Source organism: Lathamus discolor, chromosome Z, assembly GCF_037157495.1.
Source record: "Lathamus discolor isolate bLatDis1 chromosome Z, bLatDis1.hap1, whole genome shotgun sequence".
NCBI classification, from domain to species: Eukaryota; Metazoa; Chordata; class Aves; order Psittaciformes; family Psittacidae; genus Lathamus; species Lathamus discolor.
The window spans coordinates 27910670-27932968 of record NC_088909.1 but is presented as its reverse complement, the minus strand read 5'-3'; the positions used below and the strand labels follow the sequence as shown (position 1 = coordinate 27932968).

At 43.4% G+C, this 22299-nt stretch overlaps 1 protein-coding gene across 10 annotated transcripts in view; it reads left to right on the top strand.

Annotated features, from left to right (window-relative positions):
* The first annotated feature begins 9626 nt into the window (after positions 1-9626).
* The window catches only part of CAST (calpastatin), a 66119-nt gene continuing 53446 nt past the window's right edge, over positions 9627-22299 (top strand). For 6 of the 10 annotated variants that reach the window (XM_065661565.1, XM_065661564.1, XM_065661563.1 and 3 more), the window contains exons 1-2: positions 9627-9929; positions 15173-15238. In XM_065661565.1, the coding sequence (XP_065517637.1) occupies positions 9642-9929; positions 15173-15238 (354 nt within the window). In that variant the 5' untranslated portion in view covers positions 9627-9641. Of the gene's footprint in view, positions 9930-10139; positions 10224-15172; positions 15239-22299 lie in introns of those variants that run through there. The other 4 variants (XM_065661568.1, XM_065661566.1, XM_065661569.1 and 1 more) reach the window with 2 other exon arrangements.

Sequence of the window (22299 nt, the reverse complement as noted above, 5' to 3'; positions counted from 1 at the left end):
CGCACAGATACAGGCACACTGCCACTTAACTGTTTGCTTACCACAAACATCAGCATGCCTGCAACCTAATGACAGCCAGTTTGGACGTAATAATCTATTAAAAATCATCCAGTGTCTTCTGAAAACAGTATGCAATGCTGGCAGAGCTTTCTAGAGTCTTGTTTAAAAGAATACTGGACTTTGGTATCCTGATTTGTACACCTTTTTCCCAATTTTTCCCCTACATGGGTGATTTTCACACATGCAGGTATATGGACCTGGCTCATGTAAAGTACTGTCACCATACTCTACTGTTGTGGTACTGCTGCAGAAATAATGTTTTTTTGGACTTGTTCTAAAACTCACTCAGGGCAGCAGGAAGCCATTACTTGCAGTGAAGTTTGAAGTAGGTTCCTGGCAAGCACAAGTGACTGCATTTCCTCCAGTTATGCCAAATTCTGAGTGACAAAGGAGGATTTTCATTTCTCCAGTGGCTGGTGCAGGAGGTAGGCACTCGAACTCACACGCTGTTCACAAAAACCTTGCCTCAGTTTTCAGGGTCTTGCAGCAGGAAGTGTTTACTTTCTTGCTCAAGGCCAAGTTTTTTGTCACATTTAATAATCGCACATTAATTCTTCAGCTTATTGCTCCACCCCGAAGCTGCTCTGCTGCTGGCCAGGGGCCTCATGAGAGCAGAACAGGACAGATTTGTCATTGAGCTCGCCAGGGTGAGTCACAGCAGAGGTATGAGGGGAGCAGCTTGCATGGGTCGAGTGTGCAACCCACGTCACAGCACAGACACCTGCTGTCCAGCCCCCCTGCCCTGCCCCTTGTCCTGGGAATCAGGAAGTAGCCTGCGAGCCTTTGGTTTTGGAAATGAGGCAGTGGCGTGCTTCTTGTGCTGGAGAAGGGGCAGAGCACAGCACAACCATGAGTTGGGGTGTCAGGCTGGTTTTGGCAGGACAAGCCTGGGCATGGTGTGGCTATCCTGGGCAGTGTCATCACAAGTCACTCCACACTAAACAAATGCATTTTCTCAAGCAAAGAACTTCCCCTCAGCTATTACTACTCTGCTGACCTATGGTGACTTAAATTCTTCAGGTTTTGCAAAGTTTGGGGCTGATGTGTACAATATGGAAGCTCCTGCAGAGCTGCCATGCCTTTGTCATCCACCCAAATGTGGATGACATTTGCAATCCACTGTGTATTTGCAAACAGAATTTCCATCACCCAAGCCTGGGAGGCCCAGGGCAGCCTGTGCTGCGTGGCAAAGGGCACCCAGCTATTCACACACAGCATTCAAATGGCCGCTGCCCAAAGAGAGCAGAGTGTCATCTTGGCTGATGGCTGACTGACTCCATCAGCCAACCTTGGAAGAGCAGCAGATTCCTCTGGATAGAAATGACAGATTTGGGGGTTTGTGATGCACAAAACAAAACTCTGTTACCTCTCACACTGATTTGCACATCAGCTGCATTTAAATTGTGCTGGGCTGCTACCAAGCAATTTAACCACAAATCAAATCCCTCCACACTTCTGTGCTGATGCCTGGTCATGAACATGCACACAAACAGGTCTCACTGCAATGCAGGGCTGCTCCATTGCACTTCTCAGGGCAAATGCACAGCTTAGAATAGAAAGAACTACTCCCAACAGAGAGCAGTGCATGCTGAGAAGGAGTTGTCCACACTTTGGCTCCATTAATGCTGCGCATGTTTTCAGAGGAGCACAAGCAGAAGCTACCACAAGCAGGGATGTCCCCGAGCAATGCACCTTCGCCCTGTCATTGCTGCTTGGCCACTCAGGTGAATCAGTCCTTTTTATTATTGTGCTATTTTGCAGCTACAAAATAGCTGCAATTTGTTGCTAAGGTGGGAGCAATCTGTTCAGCACACAATGAAACAAGAAAAAGGTGAGGGTTTTTTCCTTGCTTTGAGCTAAAGTCAAGCCAAGCTGCACTGAGTGCTGGGGTCTTCTTTCCAAGTGCTCACTTATCTCTGCTTTTGCCCAATGTTATTTCAGTTTGCTGTCTCTTTTTTCATTATGAAAAATTTATACTGCCCTCAAAATGGCATAGAGCTGTAAAATATTTTCCACATTACCCATGTTTCCCTTCTGACCAATTTCAGTTTCTTATTTTCTCACATTTCTGAAACAGGAAAGAGTTTCCTGTGAAGCAGTGTTGAAATTTTCCATTAAACATTTCTGAACCAGCTTGTACTTAAGACTTCCTCTCCGTTGTTTTGACTAGAAGCTGTGCTTCTTAAAAGGCAGAAAGTATAGTGCTAATCTAAGAAGAGACCTTACTCCTGCAAAGGCATACAGTCACCAGTGATTAAAAAGAGCCTGAACTATGCAATTGAAAAAAATTCTGCTCAGGGACGTAAGGGCAAAGCAGCAGACTCTTATAATGGATACAGGAACGCCACACTGTAAGCAGACCTATTTTTTGAAGATGTGGTTATTAATATTAATGCAGCTTTTAACATGTAAGTCTCACCTTCAGATGTGGCACTGGTCAACCAAGTACAGGATGAATCAGATGCTAACAAGGCTGATAAATGCACAACATCCACCAACTGTGATCAAGCCGATCAGCAGGTTTTGAGTAATGCAATGCTCTCCTAAGGAACACTACTGTCTGCTTTTATCCCCATTTCCAGGTATATTATGCAGTTGTGATTGCAAAGTATCTGACAAAGTATTTTTCCTAACTGTAAAGTGTAATAAATAAATTGTTTGTGTATATATTTAAAATGTGTATCTGATTGCACAAATGTGTGCACCTGCATACAAATACACCTTGCAGACATAACAAGGCCATTATGCATGACTGCATGCTTTGATGACAACCATAGTTAGGTTTCTCATGGTTGGCAAACTGGGGAGGACAAGCTATATAATAACTTGTTTTCATTGTTGATACACCCCTGTTTTTAAGTTTGATAATCAGATCAGAAATGTAGTGTGTCTGAAAAAATTGCACATAAACCAAACTCAGGGTCGATGTCTTCATCTGCTACAAGTGCCCTGTGTGACCCTTTACCTCCCTCAGTCCTCCTGAGCCTCAGTTTACCAGCAGCAAAGACAACAGCCTTCCCCAGAAGTGTGAATGAAAGCCTGGGGTCTTTGAACCTGCCATCACAGGACTGCAAGCTGTAGGAATGATGGATGTATTACAACTCACAAAAGCTGCCAGAGCCCAGACTGTCATTTCCTTCTCTCTCAACAGGAATTTCTTGTTTGCCAGAGGTTTTTTCCATAACCTGTCACAGGTACAGAGGGAAATACTATGGAAGTAAAGCTGTAATTACTGACATCTTGTTTCACAGGCAGCTACTGAAAGTTTATGAGAAGAAGCATCACCGCCCAGACAACATAGCACTGGGGAATAGTTTTCAGATCCTGGCAGGAAGCAAAAAGGACATTCAGAATCACTGGCAAAAGATAATTTTGTGCTTTCTAACCACGAGTAGTGTCCAGTAGCAACCCAGCAGCATGCTTCTATAAGGCCCCAAAGAACACCTGTTGTTTGTGGTATTAAGAGTCATGGGCACCACATTCTGCTTGTGCCACTAGTAGCTACAGATGATACCAACTACAGGCTTATGCTGTGGCTGCCCCTTAGTAAGGCTGAATGGAGATAGGAGGAGGAGGAGGTACTTTTCTCCCTTTCCTGGCCCTAGAGAATCCCCAAAGTTTCTTATCAAAATTCAGTCTTAAGTTAATGCTTCGTTGTGTAAGTTCAGTATTTAATTATAATATAAAGATACAATTAAATATAAATTAATTATATCTTTAAGTGCTGTTTTAAGTTATAAATACTTAGCCTTCAGTCACTAGTCTCTTATTTTGTTTGGGAATCATGGGAATGTTTGTTAATCATACAATGCGTTACAACATCTATAAAACAGCTACAAGAGAGACACAAATACATCTATGTATGCATGAATGTATATACATACTACATATACAGCAGTTGAGCGTCAGTTTTATTTTTACTTTTGGATTAGTTATAAACTATACTTTGATCTGTCTTGGGCCTCTTCAGCCCTAATTGTGTGCATATCTGTGTGAGGGTAAGGTAGTGAGAATGAAATAACATAAAATATAAAGAGATGTGTTGTCATGTAAAACCTTTTCTTTGTTACTCTAGGAACAAAAGTCACCCTCATAAATGACTTACTGCATCTTTTCAAACCAATGCAATTTTTAGCTTGTTTTACAGGATGTATTTCAGAAAACCAGAGCTGTTTCTTTAACCCTTCCTCTATGAAGCCTATATTAAGTCCAAGATTTTCAGGATTAATTTCATCTGAAGGAAAGTTGGCCCGTGGGGACCATTATGCACCCTGATGATAAGGGGTAAGTGCAGCACTGCACTGGAGGGAACGCTACCACTCCTAAGGAAATCATTGTTTTTGTGGCAAATGGAGATAAACTGAGAAAATGCCCAAGAAGTACGCAAAAGTTTCGATCTCTTGCATGGGTTTTATGATTTGCAAGATACAGCACTGACACAGCCAAAACATTTTGAAAAATTCTGCATGTTAAACATAGAAACTGCGCTTAAAAGGTATGTGTTTAACATTATTAGCATGATTTTCTATAGATTTTAAAAATGTATAGTCTTTAAAGACTGTAAAGTCTTAAACCCAGGACATTCATTCATAAAAACATTTTTGTCCCACCTCACACAGAGCTCACTGAAGTTTTCTTTATCTGCAGTTTCTACTTAGAGACTAATCTAAGCCTTCAGTCTGAGAATCTGAGAGAAATGGCACTGTAATTTTCATATGTATAAATCAGGTTTATAAACATCAGAAATTTTTAGGACGTACAGTCTTGGTGTAATTTCACAATTTAGTTTACACTTGAGAGACTATACCTCATTTCAGGAAAGTTTTTGGCTTTTTTGTAATACCAGCAGACAGAAATGAGCTGCAGGTTGCCCGCTCCTACATAGCTGCAATGCTTGACATTCATCAAGGTAATGCCTACCTTGTCATGCTGGACTTCCTTTTGGACCCAAATTTGGAGTCATAACCTTGTGCTGTCTGTACCCATAGCCACTCCAAAAATGAAATAGAACTTCTGGATAAATAAAAACTTTTGTACATATAACCCAAATTCGGCTCCAGTAACCATTAAAAATTAATTTCAATGGGTTTTTTTGCCTTTTTTTTTTTCTTTATCAAGACTCAGCCCAGTATCTACAGATTTACAAAATAAAGAGCCCCAAGGAAGACTATGGAATCAGCTCTAATCTTCCCTTGGTTGGTGTCAAAGCTTTGGACTTTCTGTCTGTGGAAAGGAAATTTCCATTCAGCAGTGGGATGGAGTCCAGCAGGAAACCTCCAAACCACATCAAACAAACAAGAGGACACACCATTTATATGATGAAAAAGAACATGTTTACAACATGTACCAAAATACGGGTTCTTATATAAGGAAATAAAGCTTTCTTTTCAATAGCAAGGATTTTAATTATTGCTTACTGAGTTATAGAGCAAAGATTTATCAAACTATTCACTCTTTTCAACATGGAGGGTTTCCATAACTGAAAATTCCAATTTCCATTTACTGAACACTTTGTCAACAAAAGCATCAGATGAAGAAATTCAATGTAGCTGTTTGTCTTTGTTACTGTTTGTGTGTTGAAACAGGATGGGACTGCATGCATCAAATAAAAAAATAAAAAAAAAATAAAAAAGTAAATCCTGATTTCTTTAGTGTTGTGAGGAAGAGAACACAATGAAAACTTGTGACAAGTTTCTCAGTAAACCAGAGATCAAAGAAACAACTTGTTTGACTCATTTTTATACTTCGTTTTAGACTTCTTTTTCAACTACTCTGGATAAAAATCCAGTTACACAAGAAATTTTGTACTTTATTTTGTAAATTTGGTGAATGACTCATAAGCTTGCAGTAGTGCTGTTATGCAAGCTATACTAATAAAATATGTATGCTTGGCAAAAATTTCATCTGATCCTGCCAGAATTTAGAGCACCTTTTTATTCAGAGGCATTTGACGTCAACTGGTGCCTTTTGGAGACAGGAATATGGTGGGGAAAAATGAGTCTTCTATTCTAGATTCCAATTTTAGACTCCAAATAACTTCAATTACTTGTAAACATATCCATTAACCATAACTCTAAATGACTATTAAAAGCATACAAAATATTTTTAAATACTTGTTTGTATTACACATTATCACGGTAAAGAACCAATGTGGCCACCTGCTGTTGCTCCAACCAATATGCTTTGAACAGGCCTAAGTCTGGAGTATTCATCCTCTCCTGCATCTGTTTCTGGTCAGCCCTCTGCAGATCTCACCTGCCAATGCCATGTCAAATCTCTGCAGGCTTTAGCAGGCTTGTTTGCCTGCAGATGATCTGAAAGAGTTAAGCAGAAAATGCAACAGAAAACAGAATATATGTCTTTGAAATTATACACCTGTATGCTATTGAAGCTGCAAGAAAAACTTGAATTTCCTAATTAAAGATAAAAAGAGTCAGACTGATTGGGATAATTACTAGCAAATCTTCCAAGTAAATACAAAAATCTTCACCCAACTGAGCAGACTGCTGGGGTGGTGTTTAGGCCTGCAGTAGTTAAAGACCTGACTCAGGCACGTGTCAGTTGAGATCACTTCTGTAAGAGGAATGAGTACCTGTTTTTCCTTTCCCTGGTAAACATGTGCTGTCTACCTCCATTACATATAAAAGTAATCTAAACTAGTTAAAAATAAATGTATGCAGAAATTGCCAATAAACAATGGTTTCTTAAAGCAGTGGCAAGCTACATGAGCCTTCTAATAGCAACAACAGTGCCAAAGCCCTTCACCCAGAGCCAGATTTCCTTGCAAGACTGGAGCACAGTCATTTTCCAAATTGCTGCAGATGCACACAGTGGCTGCGGAACTGGAGGCAATGTCTGGGCAGCTCTCCTCTTTCGTGCAGCCACCAAGTGCTCAAATCTTATCAGTACCCATCTAGTTCATTATCTAACTTCCTACTAGGAGAGCTTAGAATTGACATTGTGCATCTGGATCAGCAGAACCCTCAACGTTGGCCCAGCATGATACAGACTGACATCACCAAGGATTTCATATACTACTGCCTCATTACTGTCAACTCCACGGTTTCAGCTACTGTCAGCTCCAGTTGCTGGTCATCAGGCACATAGTAATGAACAGAAGAAAGCTTGCTGGAGGCTTCCTGGAGCACTGTCTCAGCAGGGAGGGCCTGCTGCCTGCAGTTGAGGAATGCAGTATAATCTGTTAGACCTGTCAGGGTGACTGCAGATAAAAAAGCACACAAGAGCCCTATGTGAAAGCCATGCATTAAATATGGCCCTTGCCTTGGTCTCTTCCAAAGCACCTTGCCTAGATGCACATCCTTGTAAGATGGTCACACGTAACTGCTTTACGCTTGCACAGACAGATACAATGCAGAGCTCAGGGAAAGGCTGAGTACTGAAAGTTTTAGGCAGGTGACCCATCAAGTGGGATGCAAACCCTAGACACGTCACAGGCTGGAATACTTCAGAGACTAGCTGTAAATCTGCACGTAGCTAATCACAAGGAAGAGCAGCGACTGCTTAAGGCATATGACACATCTGAACCACCCTTCATCTCTGGAGATTAAAGCCAATCCCCAAGGCCTCAAGGGGACCACTCGCCTCCTTTCTGTCTGGCGGGAGAATGCACAAGCACTAATTGGCTTTACAGATTTTACACTAAGTGGCTTGCCCTCTTGCCTCTTCCCCACAGGAAGCAGAGGGTAGCTGCTTAGGTGGTGAGCACTTGCTGAAGACTGAGACACTTTTGCTTCTTTCTGCTGATAGACACAGCCTCCTCGCCCAAGCTCATGTGCAGGAACCACTGCTGCTCTTACCTCTGCAGAGTAATACAGCTCATCCAATGGCTTTTCCACCCAACCAGCATAAACTTGGGATTCCCTAGCACAGAACAACCAAAACACCTTTTTATTTCACTTAAACTGTGCATAAACAAGACCTGGGCAGGACAAAACTGATGAACTGTACCAATTCCTGCATGCAACCTGTGTTTTAGTACCTACAGGCAGCAAGTCATCTATTGCATTTTGAACCTCTTTCGCTGGAGGTTGACTTATGTCATAATTCATCATTCTTGCCATAATGTTTCAAGAATATTTGCCATGCTACCTCAGTCACATTGTGTTTCTTTACTGAGGGGGCCTCAGAGTAGCGCTGCTGGGAAACGATGAATTTTTCATTCCAGCTACATATCCGCATGAACAGGAGACTTGGCCAAACTAGGCTCAGGATTGCACCATTCCTGCTCAGACAGCATTTTCCAGGTTTTGGTCATGGTGGCTTGGATGTACTTCATCTTCCTTCCTGAGAAGGACTTGGGGGTGTTGGTTGATGAGAAGCTTCCTGTGACCCAGCTTCAGTGCATGCTTGAGCCCAGATCTCCCTTATGCGGGGCTGCATCCCCAGAGCATGAGCAGCAGGTCGAAGGAGGGGATTCTGCCCTTCTGCTACACTCCAGGGAGAACCCCCCTGGAGTCCTGCGTCCAGCTCTGGGGCAACAACGCAAGAGGGACGTGGAGCTGTTGGAGAGAGTCCAGAAGAGGCCACAGAGATGGTGCAAGGGCTGGAGCAGCTCTGCTCTGGAGACAGGCTGAGAGAGCTGGGCTGGGTCAGCCTGGAGAAGGCTCCTTAAGGGGAGCCCTTAGAGCAGCTCCAGTGCCTAAAGGGGCTGCAAGAAACCTGGAGGGGGCTTTGGACAAGGGCCTGTAGGGACAGGACAAGGGGGAATGGCTTTAACCTGACAGAGGGGAGACTGAGATGAGCTCTTAGGCAGAAGTTCTTCCCTGTGAGGGTGGTGAGGCCCTGGCACAGGGTGCCCAGAGAAGCTGTGGCTGCCCCATCCCTGGCAGTGTTCAAGGCCAGGTTGGATGTGGCTTGGAGCAACCTGGTCTAGTGGGAGGTGTCCCTGCCCATGGGAGGGGGTTGGAACTGGTTGAGCTTTATGATCCCTTCTAATACAAACCATTCTATGATTCTATGATTCTTTCAGCTCTGACTGACCATGACCTGTTCCTGCAGTAGTTTGGGAGAGCCGTCACTACACCCCCACACAGCTCATTTGTGTAGGCTTACATGGACAAGAGACATTTGCGTCTCACTCTCAAATAAAGATCAGACCTGGAAAGCCTTTACATTTAACAACCCTAGCCATGCTAAATCCCCTAAACATGAGCGTTACCACCACAGCAACCCACAGGATGTATGACCAACTTCAAAACCAAGGGCATGGCTTTGCATAAAGGTGTGAAGATGTTCCCTTCCTTTGATGTGGGTTCAGGCCGAGGCTCTGGCAAAGGCTGGAGGCTTGCGGAGGAGCCGGGATGACGGAGCACGCACGCACACCCACCGCCCGGCTCCATCTAGGGGGAAGCCGTGGAGGCAGGATCTGTGACACAAGCTGCCTCAGCGCCAACCTCCAGCTGAGGGTTGGGTGTCCATACCCAACGCTCTTCCAATGGTAAAGTCTCTCGCAGCAAAAGAAAAGAATCTGCCCCTTTCCCCCCTCGCCCCCAAGCCTCCTCTACTCAGGAAAAGCCACTCTAGTTTCGGGGAGCGCCGCCCTGCCCCGCCGCTTAGCGAGTATGGGGCACGCCCGCTGCTTCCTCCGGACCCAAGCCGCCGCCGCCGCCAACCTCAGCCCTCTTCCTCCCGCGCCCCCCCCAGTCCCGGCAGGAAGGGGAGGATCCGCCCCCGCCCCAGAAAGCTGTGGCAGTGGGACCGCCGCTCCCCTACATCGGTCGCTCCCTCCCCGTTCGCCGGCCGACCCTCGCTTCTCCGTGCCCCGGAGCCGCACCGGGGCAGGCGGCAGGGACTCCCGCCGCTATGTCTCAGCCCGGGATGGGGAGGCAGCCGCCCCCCGCCGCGGTAAGGTGGGGCTCGGCCGCCGGGGCGAGTGGCTGTAGCCCCCCGGGCGCTGTGCGGGTGGCAGCGGCGAGCCCCGGGGGCGCTGCCCGGGCTGCCCCACGGGCTCGGCGGGGCCGCGGGCGCCGCCCTGGTGCCGTGGGGCCCGGCAGTGGGAGGCCGCTGCCGGGGCGGTGCCGCCCTGGGGTGGAGGCGGCTGGTGGGGCAGGGTGCGGCCCAGGCCTTGGCCAGCCGAGCCGGGCGGCAGAGAGCATCGAGCAGAGAGCAGCGCCATGGCTTTCGCGAGGTGGTGGTACGCCACGGTAAATGCAGGGGTGCGGCGGGACGGCCGGGGAGCTGGGCCACTCCCGGGGGAGAGGAGGGGGCGGCGGCGCGCCGCTCCCGCGGGCGGCCTCCCCTCTCTGTCTTTAAGGCTTAGGAAAGGATTTTACGGTGACAGGAGGTGCATTAGCGCTTCTTTTTTGTTTGTTTGTTTTGTTTTGTTTTCCAAAGCGTTCGTGCAGTCGAATTTCAGGTAGGATGAGAACGTGGTGTGCTCTGGATGTACTTCCATCATGCCGCCGCGGATAAGTGACCCTGAAAAATCAGGGATTTGGCAGTTTCTGTCGTCTTCTGAACTAAGGCAGAGCTTGCTAGCTGACGAAAACTGCACCACTCGGTCAAAACACAGCGATGTGTGACATAAGGCAGAATTTTTAGAGGATTGTTCCTTCTTTGGACAAACCCTCGTAGTGTGTCTGTTCTCAGGAACATATTCTTAACCGCAGGTAGGTAGTGGCGTTGCCAGGAATAGTTGTCGCTTGCTATATTCTCCGTGAGTAAACCACAGCTGTCTGATAGCTCCACGTGGTTTGGCTGAATTTAGGTCGTTAGTCATTACAAACCTGCAATTGCTGTTGAAAGTCTTCTTTATAGTTTATTAGTCATATGAGGAAACAGTTGGTCTTTCTACAGAGTAGTGAAAAAAAAGGTTGTGTTCTGTTAAAGTTTTATGTAAAGTATGCACTGTGTAAGGTGGGTTTCAGAAAAAAACATACTGTATTTCCTGAATATATAATCAGGTAAATGGTATCTGTTAAATTTATAACTATACTTTTAAATTGCTGTAAGTAGCTTGGATATGTGTTTAGAAGCGTTTTTGAGTATTGTTTGTTGTGTCAAGTCAAGTCAGTGATATATTGTGGTGGAGGACACCAAGTTACAAGGAGGAATGTTTGGGATTTGTTGCGGTAAATGATGACATGAATGTTAAAGGTCTCGGTTGTCCTGGGTCACTGAATCCAATGTACAAAAAGATGCTAAGAGAGTGTGCTGCTATCTGTGATCAGGTAAGGAAACCACTGACCCACGTGCTCTGTTGTAAACCTGTGGTTACAGTTTTGGCACTAGAATAGCACCTGCAGGCCTCCATGTTGGACTGCAGCCTGCTCTGGACCAGTGCACAGGACAGTTTCTGCCTGGAAGACCTTCCTAAAGGATGAGTAAGGAAAGCAGAAAAGGTGAGAGAGAGGAGCAGGCACAAAAAAGATTCACTGGTCTCTCTACCAAGGTTTTTAATGGCTTGTGTATATAAAGCAGAACAGGATGGCTGTAATAAGAATCTAGGTTTCACCTTTCCATTCCTTACATTGCTTGATTGTAGTTCCCCTGACACCTCTCTCTGTTTGGCAGTCTCCTGAGCAGCATCAATGATCTCTTCTGCATTCTCAGTTTCAACTGAAAACAATAGGTCAGATTCCTCTCTGCATGAAATGATGTGTCTCCTTTAATATCTGCAGTGCAAAGTTGGTTGACTTAATCTGAGAGGCTTGTAAGGAGGCTTCCCTTCTCACCCAGTGACTGAGCATGTTGTCACTGCAGTCCTCTGAGATGCTGTTCAATGGCTTTGAACCAAAAGTTCGTTTATGCTTATGGGGCTCCTGAGGTTTAGTAGGAATTTCTTGATGCAAGACCTTTAGTTGAGGTCTGGTTTTTGTAAGCGTGGGCTGAGAATGTAGTCGTGTGTTCAGTTTTTAGAATTTTGCCCTGTGCTTTTCACCAAGGCCAGATTCTTTCTAGTTTATGAATGCTCTTTGAATAAGAAGTTTAAGTTGTGTCTGTAAAACAATAGTGTCATGACATTTTTGTGCACTATTGAACAGGATGAATATCTCAGGATAAATGTTCTGGTTCATGATACTTATTTGTATTTTCTGAACTTCTGATTATGAGTGGGTTTATGTGTTTCAGTTTTAGTTAGTAAAGATGGAAAATATTTTGGGCCAACTTAACAGCTGTAAGGAATTGTTGTTAGTTCTTTAGTTGAACTAGAAATGTAACTTCAACTGTATGTCCACTGTCTGTGTGACAGACCTGAAGCTGCTCCTGTTCTCTGACTTGGTTATGGATATATTTCTTTGGCAATGTAAGGAAAGATGAGTGGAAAAAAGAAAGAGTGCCCAAAGGAAAAGTCAACTCTGTCATCCACTTGATTATGTAAAAGAGTGATGGATGCATACTGTCCTGGAAAACCTGAGCTTGCTTAGTCTCTTGCTAAGCAGATTGATTTGCTTTTATTATTTTTTTTTTTTCAGTAGAAGGTTCAAAGCTTGGAAATACAGAGCAGAAAAGAGCTGCTCAAAGGCATTTTTGAAACAGGGTCTCTTTTTGTCTCAAGCATCAGCTGTTCAGGGAACCAGCATGGTGTTCTCAGGTGTATTAGGAAGTTGCATTCCCAGGTTACCTCCTCAGGATGGCAGACTTTAAAGTGAGGTAATACTTTCATGGGCTGCTTTATTATCCGAGTCCAGAGAGTATCAGTGCTGAATGTGCACACAGTGCATGACTCCAACTTATTGGATAGAAAATTACTTTGGTCAGGCCATATGTGATGAACAGTATTTGGCCTTTTAAGTCACAGCCTCGTTGTTGTAGGTGTTACTTGGCACAACCTTCTAGAGGGAAGACAGCACGCATTTAATCTCTCTCTGACTTGAATTTAGGGGTAGTAAAGTTGTGGCCGTTGTCCTCATCCATTCCTTTTCTTCTCTGCCCAGTGAAGCTGCTCTGGGGTCCTTCTGGGACATGACTTTGATACCCTGGTTGAGAGAATGCTGATAGCCCCCTTGTCCTGCCCTCTGCAGGGAGCATAGACGGCTGTGCCTCGCTGTCGAGTTGAGGATGGGAAAAGAGGAAAAGTGGATGCTGAGGCAGGCAAACACCGAAGTCTTGGCGCCCAAGGGGGCACACTCCGAGCTCTGTCTGTGACTTGCTGGGACACAGTGTTATCATCCTCTTTGTAGTCTTAAGACTGGAGGCCCTGTTGGTGCTGTGGTCCTGTCTGGTATGGGTTTCCTTGGTGTGAAGACAAGCAGATGGATTAGGGAGAAAGAGTAACACCAGATTTGGCCCTGGCCTGGCACACTCTGTAGGAGGTAAGTAAGACTCCTGCGTTCTGTGAGTTGTTTTAGCAAAAGGAAAAAAAAATCTAAGCTTTAAATGGTGTTGCTGCTTTTAAAGCTATGCCCAAAGTTGAAGAAGCAAATGAATAAAAGCAATAATATATATGCAGGGTACAGAAAAGCGTGCTTGTTTTAGTAGCTGAATCTAGGTAGCACTTTGTGCCAAGGGTATCTGTTTAGGAAGAGACCTGGTGCACACAACAAAGTTTTTCTGGGCAGGAGCTGTGGCTCCTGAGTGTGTAGCAGTGCTGGCTCTGGACTTACCACTTTGTAAGCAAGAACACACTGATGTTGCTTTCAGAGGTATGTATGTGGTGTGTGTTTTTATTGTATCACTAAAAAGTGCAGATAATGGGGCTAATTGTGTCTATACTGAAAGTGCTATTACAGGACACTGAGTCAATTCACCTCTTATATTAAACAACAATCTACAAGGATTGTTTTTCCTCTGAAGAGGCACAATTGGAATATGAGAATAGTATTTTAATTTTAAAAACTTGTCAAGTATCTTACTCGTGCCCAAACTAATTTTAAAAACTTGAATTGTTAGAGGTTGTCTAAAACAATTTTTGAAAATGTTATCGTAGACCAGAATAGTGGAAACAGATTAGACACATGCTAGTTTGCTAGTTTTTTTTTTTTTTAGTCTTACTTGTTCATTCAGCTGTAGCATTTTCTCAGTGTGTCTGCTGATGTGCTTCAACATGTTCCTGTTGAAGATAGTGCAGTCATACATGGATCATTACTTTCTCCCTGTAGCCATGTACAGAAAAATCTGTACAAAGTCGTTACATTAGTGGGTTAGCAAACTTTACCTCCTGCTGCTGAATCCTCGAAACAGAAGGGAATAAATGGGTCTCAAATCATCTCCTCTATTTACTTAACAAAACAAACTGGACATGAATCCTTATTCCCAGATGTCTCAGTTGCTTTTGAAAGTTACAACTAGCTGAGATATTAGCTACGAGAGACTTCTGTATTCATGGTAAAGTATTTTGGTTTTTACTTTTTTACTATTCTAGAGATTAAATAATTTGCTTTTGAAAAAGGCTTTCTGAGGGGCCATATTCACCACTCACCAGAGATGCAGAGAGCAACACATGCGCTGGATGCCAGTGTACATGCTGAACAAACTCTGTTCTTCTGTACTCTGCCGCATGTGGGCAGCAGATGGGATTGCACATAAGGCTGGATGAAAGCAGCCTTAAAGGCCTGGAGGGGATGAAAGATGAAGGAGGTTTGGGAGATACAGAAGAACTGTATTTCCTAATGTGTACCTGTGCTTGCACTGCTACAGCATTTAGTTCTTGCATATCAGCTGCAGAATTCTGGAGATACTAGTAACAGCTTTCTTCCAGGTAAAGAAGGCTGGGCATAATGAGCGTTCTAATGTGTCTAACCAGGTGTTGGAGTGCTTATGATAGCATATATCATGTTGGTCTCTCTGAGAGATGTTCAGTTTCTGCTGAGGCTGGTGGGACTGCAGCGTTTCTAAAGCCAGTAATGAAGAGTGGTGTGCTGGTGAGGAATGAGTGATAAGCTTAATATCTTCTAGAACTTGTCACAGGAGCAATCATGTTACATGTACTGCCCTGGCATGACTTTATGACTGTGATTTTGCTTGAAGATAACCAGCAGGTCATTTAGAAACCCTGTCCATTAGTGAGAAGGAAAACTTATGATGTTCTCTTCTGTCGTATTGTGGTAGGTGAAAGGCATCATATATGCACCAAGATGTTTGGGAATTTCTCTACATAGAAGGTATACTGTAAGATCTTAATAACTACACATTTGTTTTCTCTGTTTAACAGCATGGTGACAAGAAGGCAAGTGGAGCTTCTTCCAAATCAGGAGAAAAAGAAGCAGATGTGGCAGAGGTAAATTCAAGTATTTGAACATGCTAAGAATTGTTGGTAGTGAATTTCTCCCCATACAGGTTTTTGTGTTTTGATAGCAAAGTGGTAGTTTTCAGGTAATTAACTGGTGACTGTAGTCACTCATTCATGCCAGGAATGTATAGTTCTGTCTTGTGCTGCTGAGCAGCCTGCTGAAAATATTTCTTTGTTCTGTTGATCCTTTCACAAATACTTCACATTTGTATTGATGGAAATTATCTCGGTAGATATGTCTGTTCTGCAATGCAGCTACGCTGTGGGATGCATCTGATAATCCTAGTTTGTCAGTTGTCCAGAAGTAAGGATGAAGCAAGTGCACTGTGATGCTTTCCACCTTGTCTGTATCCTGGCTTTTCTTCCAAAGATAAAAATCCAAATTCATACATAGATGTTGTACAGATGTCTGCGCCTGACATGCTTGTAAATATGTGGACCATGTTGTATTTTCGAAAATATATTTATTTGTCCTGCCTCCTCAAGAACTGGTTCAAGAGTACCTGCTGGGTTATAACACTGGGTTTATAGAACCAATTTTATAGTCAGAAGCAATATGGGTTGCAGGGAGTGTTAGGAACAGTACTTGGAAAGGTCAGCTGTCTCCCTGTTAGCCACTGGGAGGTAAGTCCTTGTGTGCTAGTGAGTCAGGTTGGTATTACAAAGAGAAGGTGTCCAAGTCAGAATGTGAATCCTGGTACTAATAATTAGTTCCCCAAGAATCTCTTCTATTGCAAGCAGGAGCAGACCTTCCCTGAGGAAGGCTAACATTAGATACAGAAAGAGAAGAATTTGTAGGTATGTCTGTTACTAATTGTCTACATGTTGGCTTCAAATGTCAGTCACTGATACAGTGAAGCTAGAAATAGATGTGCCTGGTACTATATTCACAGCAGAAGCTATGTGGAAAATAACTTTGTCTAAGCTGTGGTGCCTTTAACTGCAGTGCAAATCAAGGCCAGTGAATGCTTTTACTGCCATCGTCTGAAGTGGACGATTAAAGCAATTACCTTTTTTTCCTGTCCAAATACCAAGGAAGGCTTGTCTAGCCTGGAAACATGTTCCTTTTTTCCTCTCTGAGCAGTTTTAATAGCTTAAATAGCTATTGTTCTTTTAATGCTTAAATAGCATTGTTCTTTTATACATGCTGTTTAATGCCAAATTCCTTGAGTGTTGTTCTGAATATAGAAGTGCCAACTTCATCTTGGGAAGGCTGGGAGTTGAAGCCCTTAGTTTGGGTTGTGGAGTTACTGCTTCTGACCTTTCACTGGGAACATTATTTCTAGCTAGAAAAAGAAGTTTTTGCTTTTTTGAGTCCTTAGAATCCTGCATTTGTGTTTCCTCTTGTGAATTTATTTTTATATTTGACTTGTTCCTCGTTTACAATGCTTAAAAGGGAAAGTAGATCAAATCGCTTTTCCTTAGGCCCACTGAACAGCTTCAGGTCTACCTTGGTTCACATCCACTTCCAAAGCACTCTGATTTTTTTTAAGCAGTTGAGATAGCAGTTAAAATCTTTGTACAGCTTTCCTAAGAGTCTTCAATGTCATATTTTTGGCTAAAAGTCAGAGGTTACACCTTCTTTTTGAAGCAGAAATTTATGATCTATCTGTAGATACCTGTAGACAACCTTGTCTAGCATATTGAGTTTGTTCACCTCCCGACAAGAAAAGGTTTGGTATTGCATTATAAAAATGACAAGGAAACATGAAGGTCTTTGAAGAATTCATATTCATATTGAAGGGAAAATTGTAAAAGGCTGTATATTCATTGTGTAGCTAAAAATAACAATAAACGACTTTGTTCCTCTGATTCTTTGGGTATATAGTGAGTGGGAGATGCTAATTAGCTGCATCATCAAGGAGAGCTCAAAATGAATAAAGCATAGAATGGACTTCTCAAACCTCTCATTCTTAGAGACTTACAAGATTGAAAAAAACCCAGCAGGTTTATTGTAAATAAAAACCTGCTTGGCAAGACATGTACTTGGACAGAGGTGTGGAGATTTAATGGCTCCATTACATTTTTCCATTTCTGGTATCATAATATGGTAAAATAAAATAATGCTTTAAAAGAGTTAGGAGTTACCAGTGTGAAGGTGATCTATTTAATAGCACTATAGTTTTGGAATTACATACAATCATAGTGGGGAGTATGTGCATTTTATCTGTGATGTACTAACAGATTTAGTTCATAAGATTGTTCCTTCCAGAAGTATTTACTTTTTGTTTCCATTAGCTTATTGCTTGACTATCATACAGTCCTTTCATCCTTAGATCTTCCAATGTTGTCCAAAGGAGACTAGACATATTACCTGAGTGACTTAGACAAAATGTGGGGAATAGGACGTGCTGAAGCATAGAGCTGGATTTGACTCACTTAAGGTCATGCAACTGCTCAATAGGACAGAAAAGAAGTCAGGTCACCAAGTATCAGGCTGGTCCATTCAGTGTGTAATAAACAGCATCCTCTAAGCTCAGAGGCGAAGCCATGAACTCCCTGAAGGCAGTGAGCCTTTCCCTTGGAATCATGGAACAGCCCTCCCTTTCTGCATGGTACTGGCAGCACAGCTGGCAGCTGCAGTTTGTGTTTACTCCTCACTTAAAAATGCAGCTTCTAAAATCCACTCTATTCTATTGCACTGGAGGGTGCTGACACTTAAGGTGCACAGCTAGAGCCTACTGACTGGCTGGAAGAGACAGACAGCAGGTGAGTTCAGCAGCAGTTTCCTGCAACCTCCGTTCTGCTGAATGGCTGCGCAGGCTGGAAAGTAAAGGATGCCCACAGTCCTTCCCTGCCGCTCTTCCCAAGGGTCCAGCTCTCACCTCTTCTGCTCAGTGGCTGGAAACATGAGGTTTAATGTAGTACTAGGGTTCCATCTCTTCCTTCTAGAATACTAAATTTAGTCTGTTTAATTTCTGAAAACAAAAACTAAGATGTGGCCTTAAGTTTAATATACCCTTTTTACTTTTAACCCTGATCCTTCACAGTAGCCTGTTGCAGTTACTTGGAAGCCCTTTGGTTGCATTAATACTCTGTGCATTGCATCTAGCACAAGACAGAGGTATTGTGGAACGGTTTCAGAAGGGCTAGGACTGTGATAATCCTGCTTCATAGGGCCATGTTGCTCTTGGAAAGATTGATTTTCATTACCTGTTAGCAAAGGAAAGACACTAATGCTGCTTTGCCTCATTTCAGTGGTGCTGCTCAAGCTTGTCTAGACAGACTAGGGGATCTACTTGCCATAGGAATGGTCAGCTTTAGGTTGAAATACATGTAATTTGTTAGTCCAACGATGAGCAACTGAATGTGTATCTATACCTGGTGTCATGTAGACAGAGGTGAAAGATTTGCTAGAGGGACAAGGTTGGAAACTGCAGGTGTGCTAGAATATATAATCAAAAGAAGATACACACTTCTTTATCAGCATAGTTGACCGTGAAAGTGTGTGTGTGTTATGGTTGTATTAGTCATTGCTCAAGGACAAAGGTTCCAGTCACAAGGATATAATGTCTTGGTTGTCAGAACCTTACGTTTGTTGAAATCACATTCTAAGAAGAATAGGAGACCTCTTGATCTAAATCAGCTTTAATGAAATTTTTTAATTCCTTGTGGATGTGTGTCTAGTAGATGTTAGCAGAAAAGACTGTTGTTGGAATTGGTGGGTTGCTCAGGCACTTGAAGTTGCATGTTTGCAACTGGGATGCACCTGAATCCAGTAAAAGTAAGTGATGGGCTGCTGTTTTCGCATATCTGCCTGTTTTCTCGCTGTGTTTTGACATTGTGGTTCTGAGTCAACATGTTTGCAGCATGCCATTGCAAAGTATATGGAATACGAAATTTCCTTTTCCTTCCCTGGTAAGACCTATCCTCTCTTTACTGTCATAGAGGGAAAAACTGAGGAGACCTTCTGTATCAGTCTAAAAAACTAGCCTGTGAATTGTTGGCATCTGAACATAAAAATGCAGTATATTAAAAGGAAGTCAGAATCTATATATTCTAGGAATTTGAAGCCCCGGCTTAGAGTGCGGCCATGTTTTACCAGATAGGGTATGAAACAAGACCCTCCCTATTGCATCCTGCCGTTTTGATTCATGCTTTACAGCAGTGTAGGCAAAATACATGCTGCTAGCTCAGCTCATTATTCTTAATAGGAAATATGTTCTTTAGTTTTGAAAAGATGACAGTGGTAATTGGCACTGAAGCATCACTGTCCTTTTGGAGTTGATTCTTTGCTCTGACCTCAGGATTTCTGGCATAGTTTTTAATACTGATGCTTGTCATGCAGGATTCAGTTACTGAGAGTCCAGGGGTATAACGCTGAGTAACAACTTCATGAGTGATAAAAATCTGTTGGGGTGCCCAGTACTAGTCTGGGTTATGGAAGTGGATAAATAACTTTGACTGGAGTGTCCGTGAGGCTTCTTTGCATTTTGGTACCAAATTATTTATCTTAAACTTTATTGGTTGGGTTTTTGTCCACAGCAAGAGCACCTGGTGGCTGCAGGGGAATGTGATCCTCCGTGGAGGAGTTGAGGGTTTCTGAGCAGTACAGAACCAGCTTCTTTGCCCGTCTTACTTTCCTGGTTTTGTTCTTCTTTGGCTAAGATACAAAAGGTAGTTGTCAAAACCATTTCTAGGACAGAGACTGCACGTTCTTTCCTCATGTGATTGTTTTTTTGGTTTTTTGTTTTTTTTAATTTAAAACAACTATATGCATTCTTTTTGTATTATAACACTTGAATGTTACAGTCCAAAATGAATATTTAATCCTTATTTCTAGACATCAGTCTTACTGCATGTCTTCCCTCAGAAAATCTACATATCAAAGAGATACATGTTTTATTTCCCCTTTATTGAATGCGGGGAATTAATGTTTCAGTCTTAAACAATGTTTTGGCTTTTTGTTTTGAAGCCATTGCTAACAAAGTACCTGTATGCCAGAGCTTTCGTTCATTCATGCACAATTCTGTGCTGGCTCTTGTTTCTCCTAAAGAAACTAAGCTTTGATAATTCATTAGCCTATTATTATCAGGTTGGGAAGTGAGAAGTGAGTACAGCTGCAAGGTGCTTCTTCAGCTAATTGTGTCTGAGACTGTCACAGGAAAAAAACTTTTCCACTTCTAGGAAGAGGAAAAGATGGGAACAACTCTAATGGATTTGTTGATAAAGGATGTCAGAGCTGGTTTGCCTAGAGGGGGCATTGTGGGGAGGATGCTGGGAAGCACATAAAACCATTACTTCAGTAAGTGTTAAAGAAGGATGAACCTAGCAGCATGATGTGGTGAATTTTTCTGCTTTTACAAATGCATTAAGGGGTAAATACCAAAGAAGTTACTGTTGAAAGATAACCCTGGGAACTGAAATGTATTACTCAGCCTGCTGTGATCAGTATTCAGCAAAGCATACTGATGGGCTGTGGTGGCTTAACTTTCCATGTAGCTTATCTCTAGGTAGGCTTTCTCTACTCCAGAGAATTTATTTGCTTCTTTTTCTTCTGTCTCTCCTACCTGTGTATCTTTATTGCTGTTCCACTTACCATGAAACAGAAAAATATATACATTAACAATTTTTCCTTCATACTGTTTAATTGATTAACAGAAGTTCATGCTCAGGACAAGGATTTATTTCACTCTATTAGGTTTTTGCCTAGTTCATGCTTGGATGGGGCTGTGGCGGAAGAGGCTAGACTTGTGTATTGGTTTTATGTGGCAAGGTTTTGGTAGCAGAGGGGCTACAGGGGTGGCTTCTGTGAGAAGATGCTGGAAGCTTCCCCATGTCTCATGGACCCAATGCAGCCAACCCCAAGACAAACGAGCTGCTGGCCAAGGCTGAGCCTGTAAGTAACAGTGTTGGCATCCCTGAGATAACATATTTGCAAAGATGGAAAAACCGTGTGTGCAACTGCAGCCAGAGAGAGGAGTGAGAATACATGAGAGCAGCAGCTCTGCAGACCCAAAGGTCAGTGAGGAAGGAGGGAGAACATGCTCCAGGTGCCAGAGCAGAGACTGATTCCCCTGCAGGCTGTGGTGCAGACCATGGTAAGGCAGGCTGTGCCTTGCAGCCCATGGTGGAGCAGATACCCACCTGCAGCCTAGGGAGGACCCGATGCCAGAGCAGGGGAAGGCCTGAAGGGAGACTGTGACGCTGTGGGAAACCCATGCTGGAGGAGGCTTCAGACAGGACCTGTGGCCCCATGGAGACAGGATCCCACAGTGGAGCAGGTTTGCTGGCAGGACCTGTGACCTGGTGGGGGACCCACACTGGAGCTGTCTGTTCCTGAAGGGCTGCACGCTATAGGGGACCCTCCCTGGAACAGTTTGTGATCTCCTGAGGAGACATAGCAGCAGAGGCTGCAAGTGACAAACTGACCACAATCCCCTTTCCCCATCTCTCTGTGCTGCTGCAGGGGGAGGAGGTAGGGAATTCAGGAGTGAAATTGAGCACTGGAAGAAGGGAGGGGTGGAGAGAAGGTTTTGTATGATTTGGATTTACTCCTCATTGACCTACTCTGGTTTGATTAGTAATGAAAGAAGCCAGCAAATTAAACTGATTTCCCCAAGTCAAGTGCATTTTGCCCATGACAGTAATTAGCAAACGATCTCCCTACCCTCACCTTTACCCAAACCCCTTTTGTTGTATTTTCTCTCCCCTGTCTAGCAGAGGAGGGCAGTGACAGAGCAGCTGGGTGGGCACGAGGCATCCAGCCAGGGTCAGGCTGCCACACCTTGTGCCTGAAATATTTGAGTATGTTGGTAGGTGTTATAAAAACTCCCTCTTAAAACAGTAATTTATTTGTGGATTTTCAGAGCATCATAGTTACATTAGAAACACATATATACCAAAGGTAAACTCTGAATACCATGACCATGCGGTCCTGAACCAAAGGTTGAGCCTGAGGTGGAAGCTGGGAGCTGTAATAATGAAGGTATACCTGGTATACCGATTGTTCTTCTGAGGTCTGCTCTTTTTTGACTTTTTTTTTTTTTCCCTTTTGTTTCTGAAATGGTAGGGGGTAGCACTTAAAATTTTCTGTTCCTTCAACAACT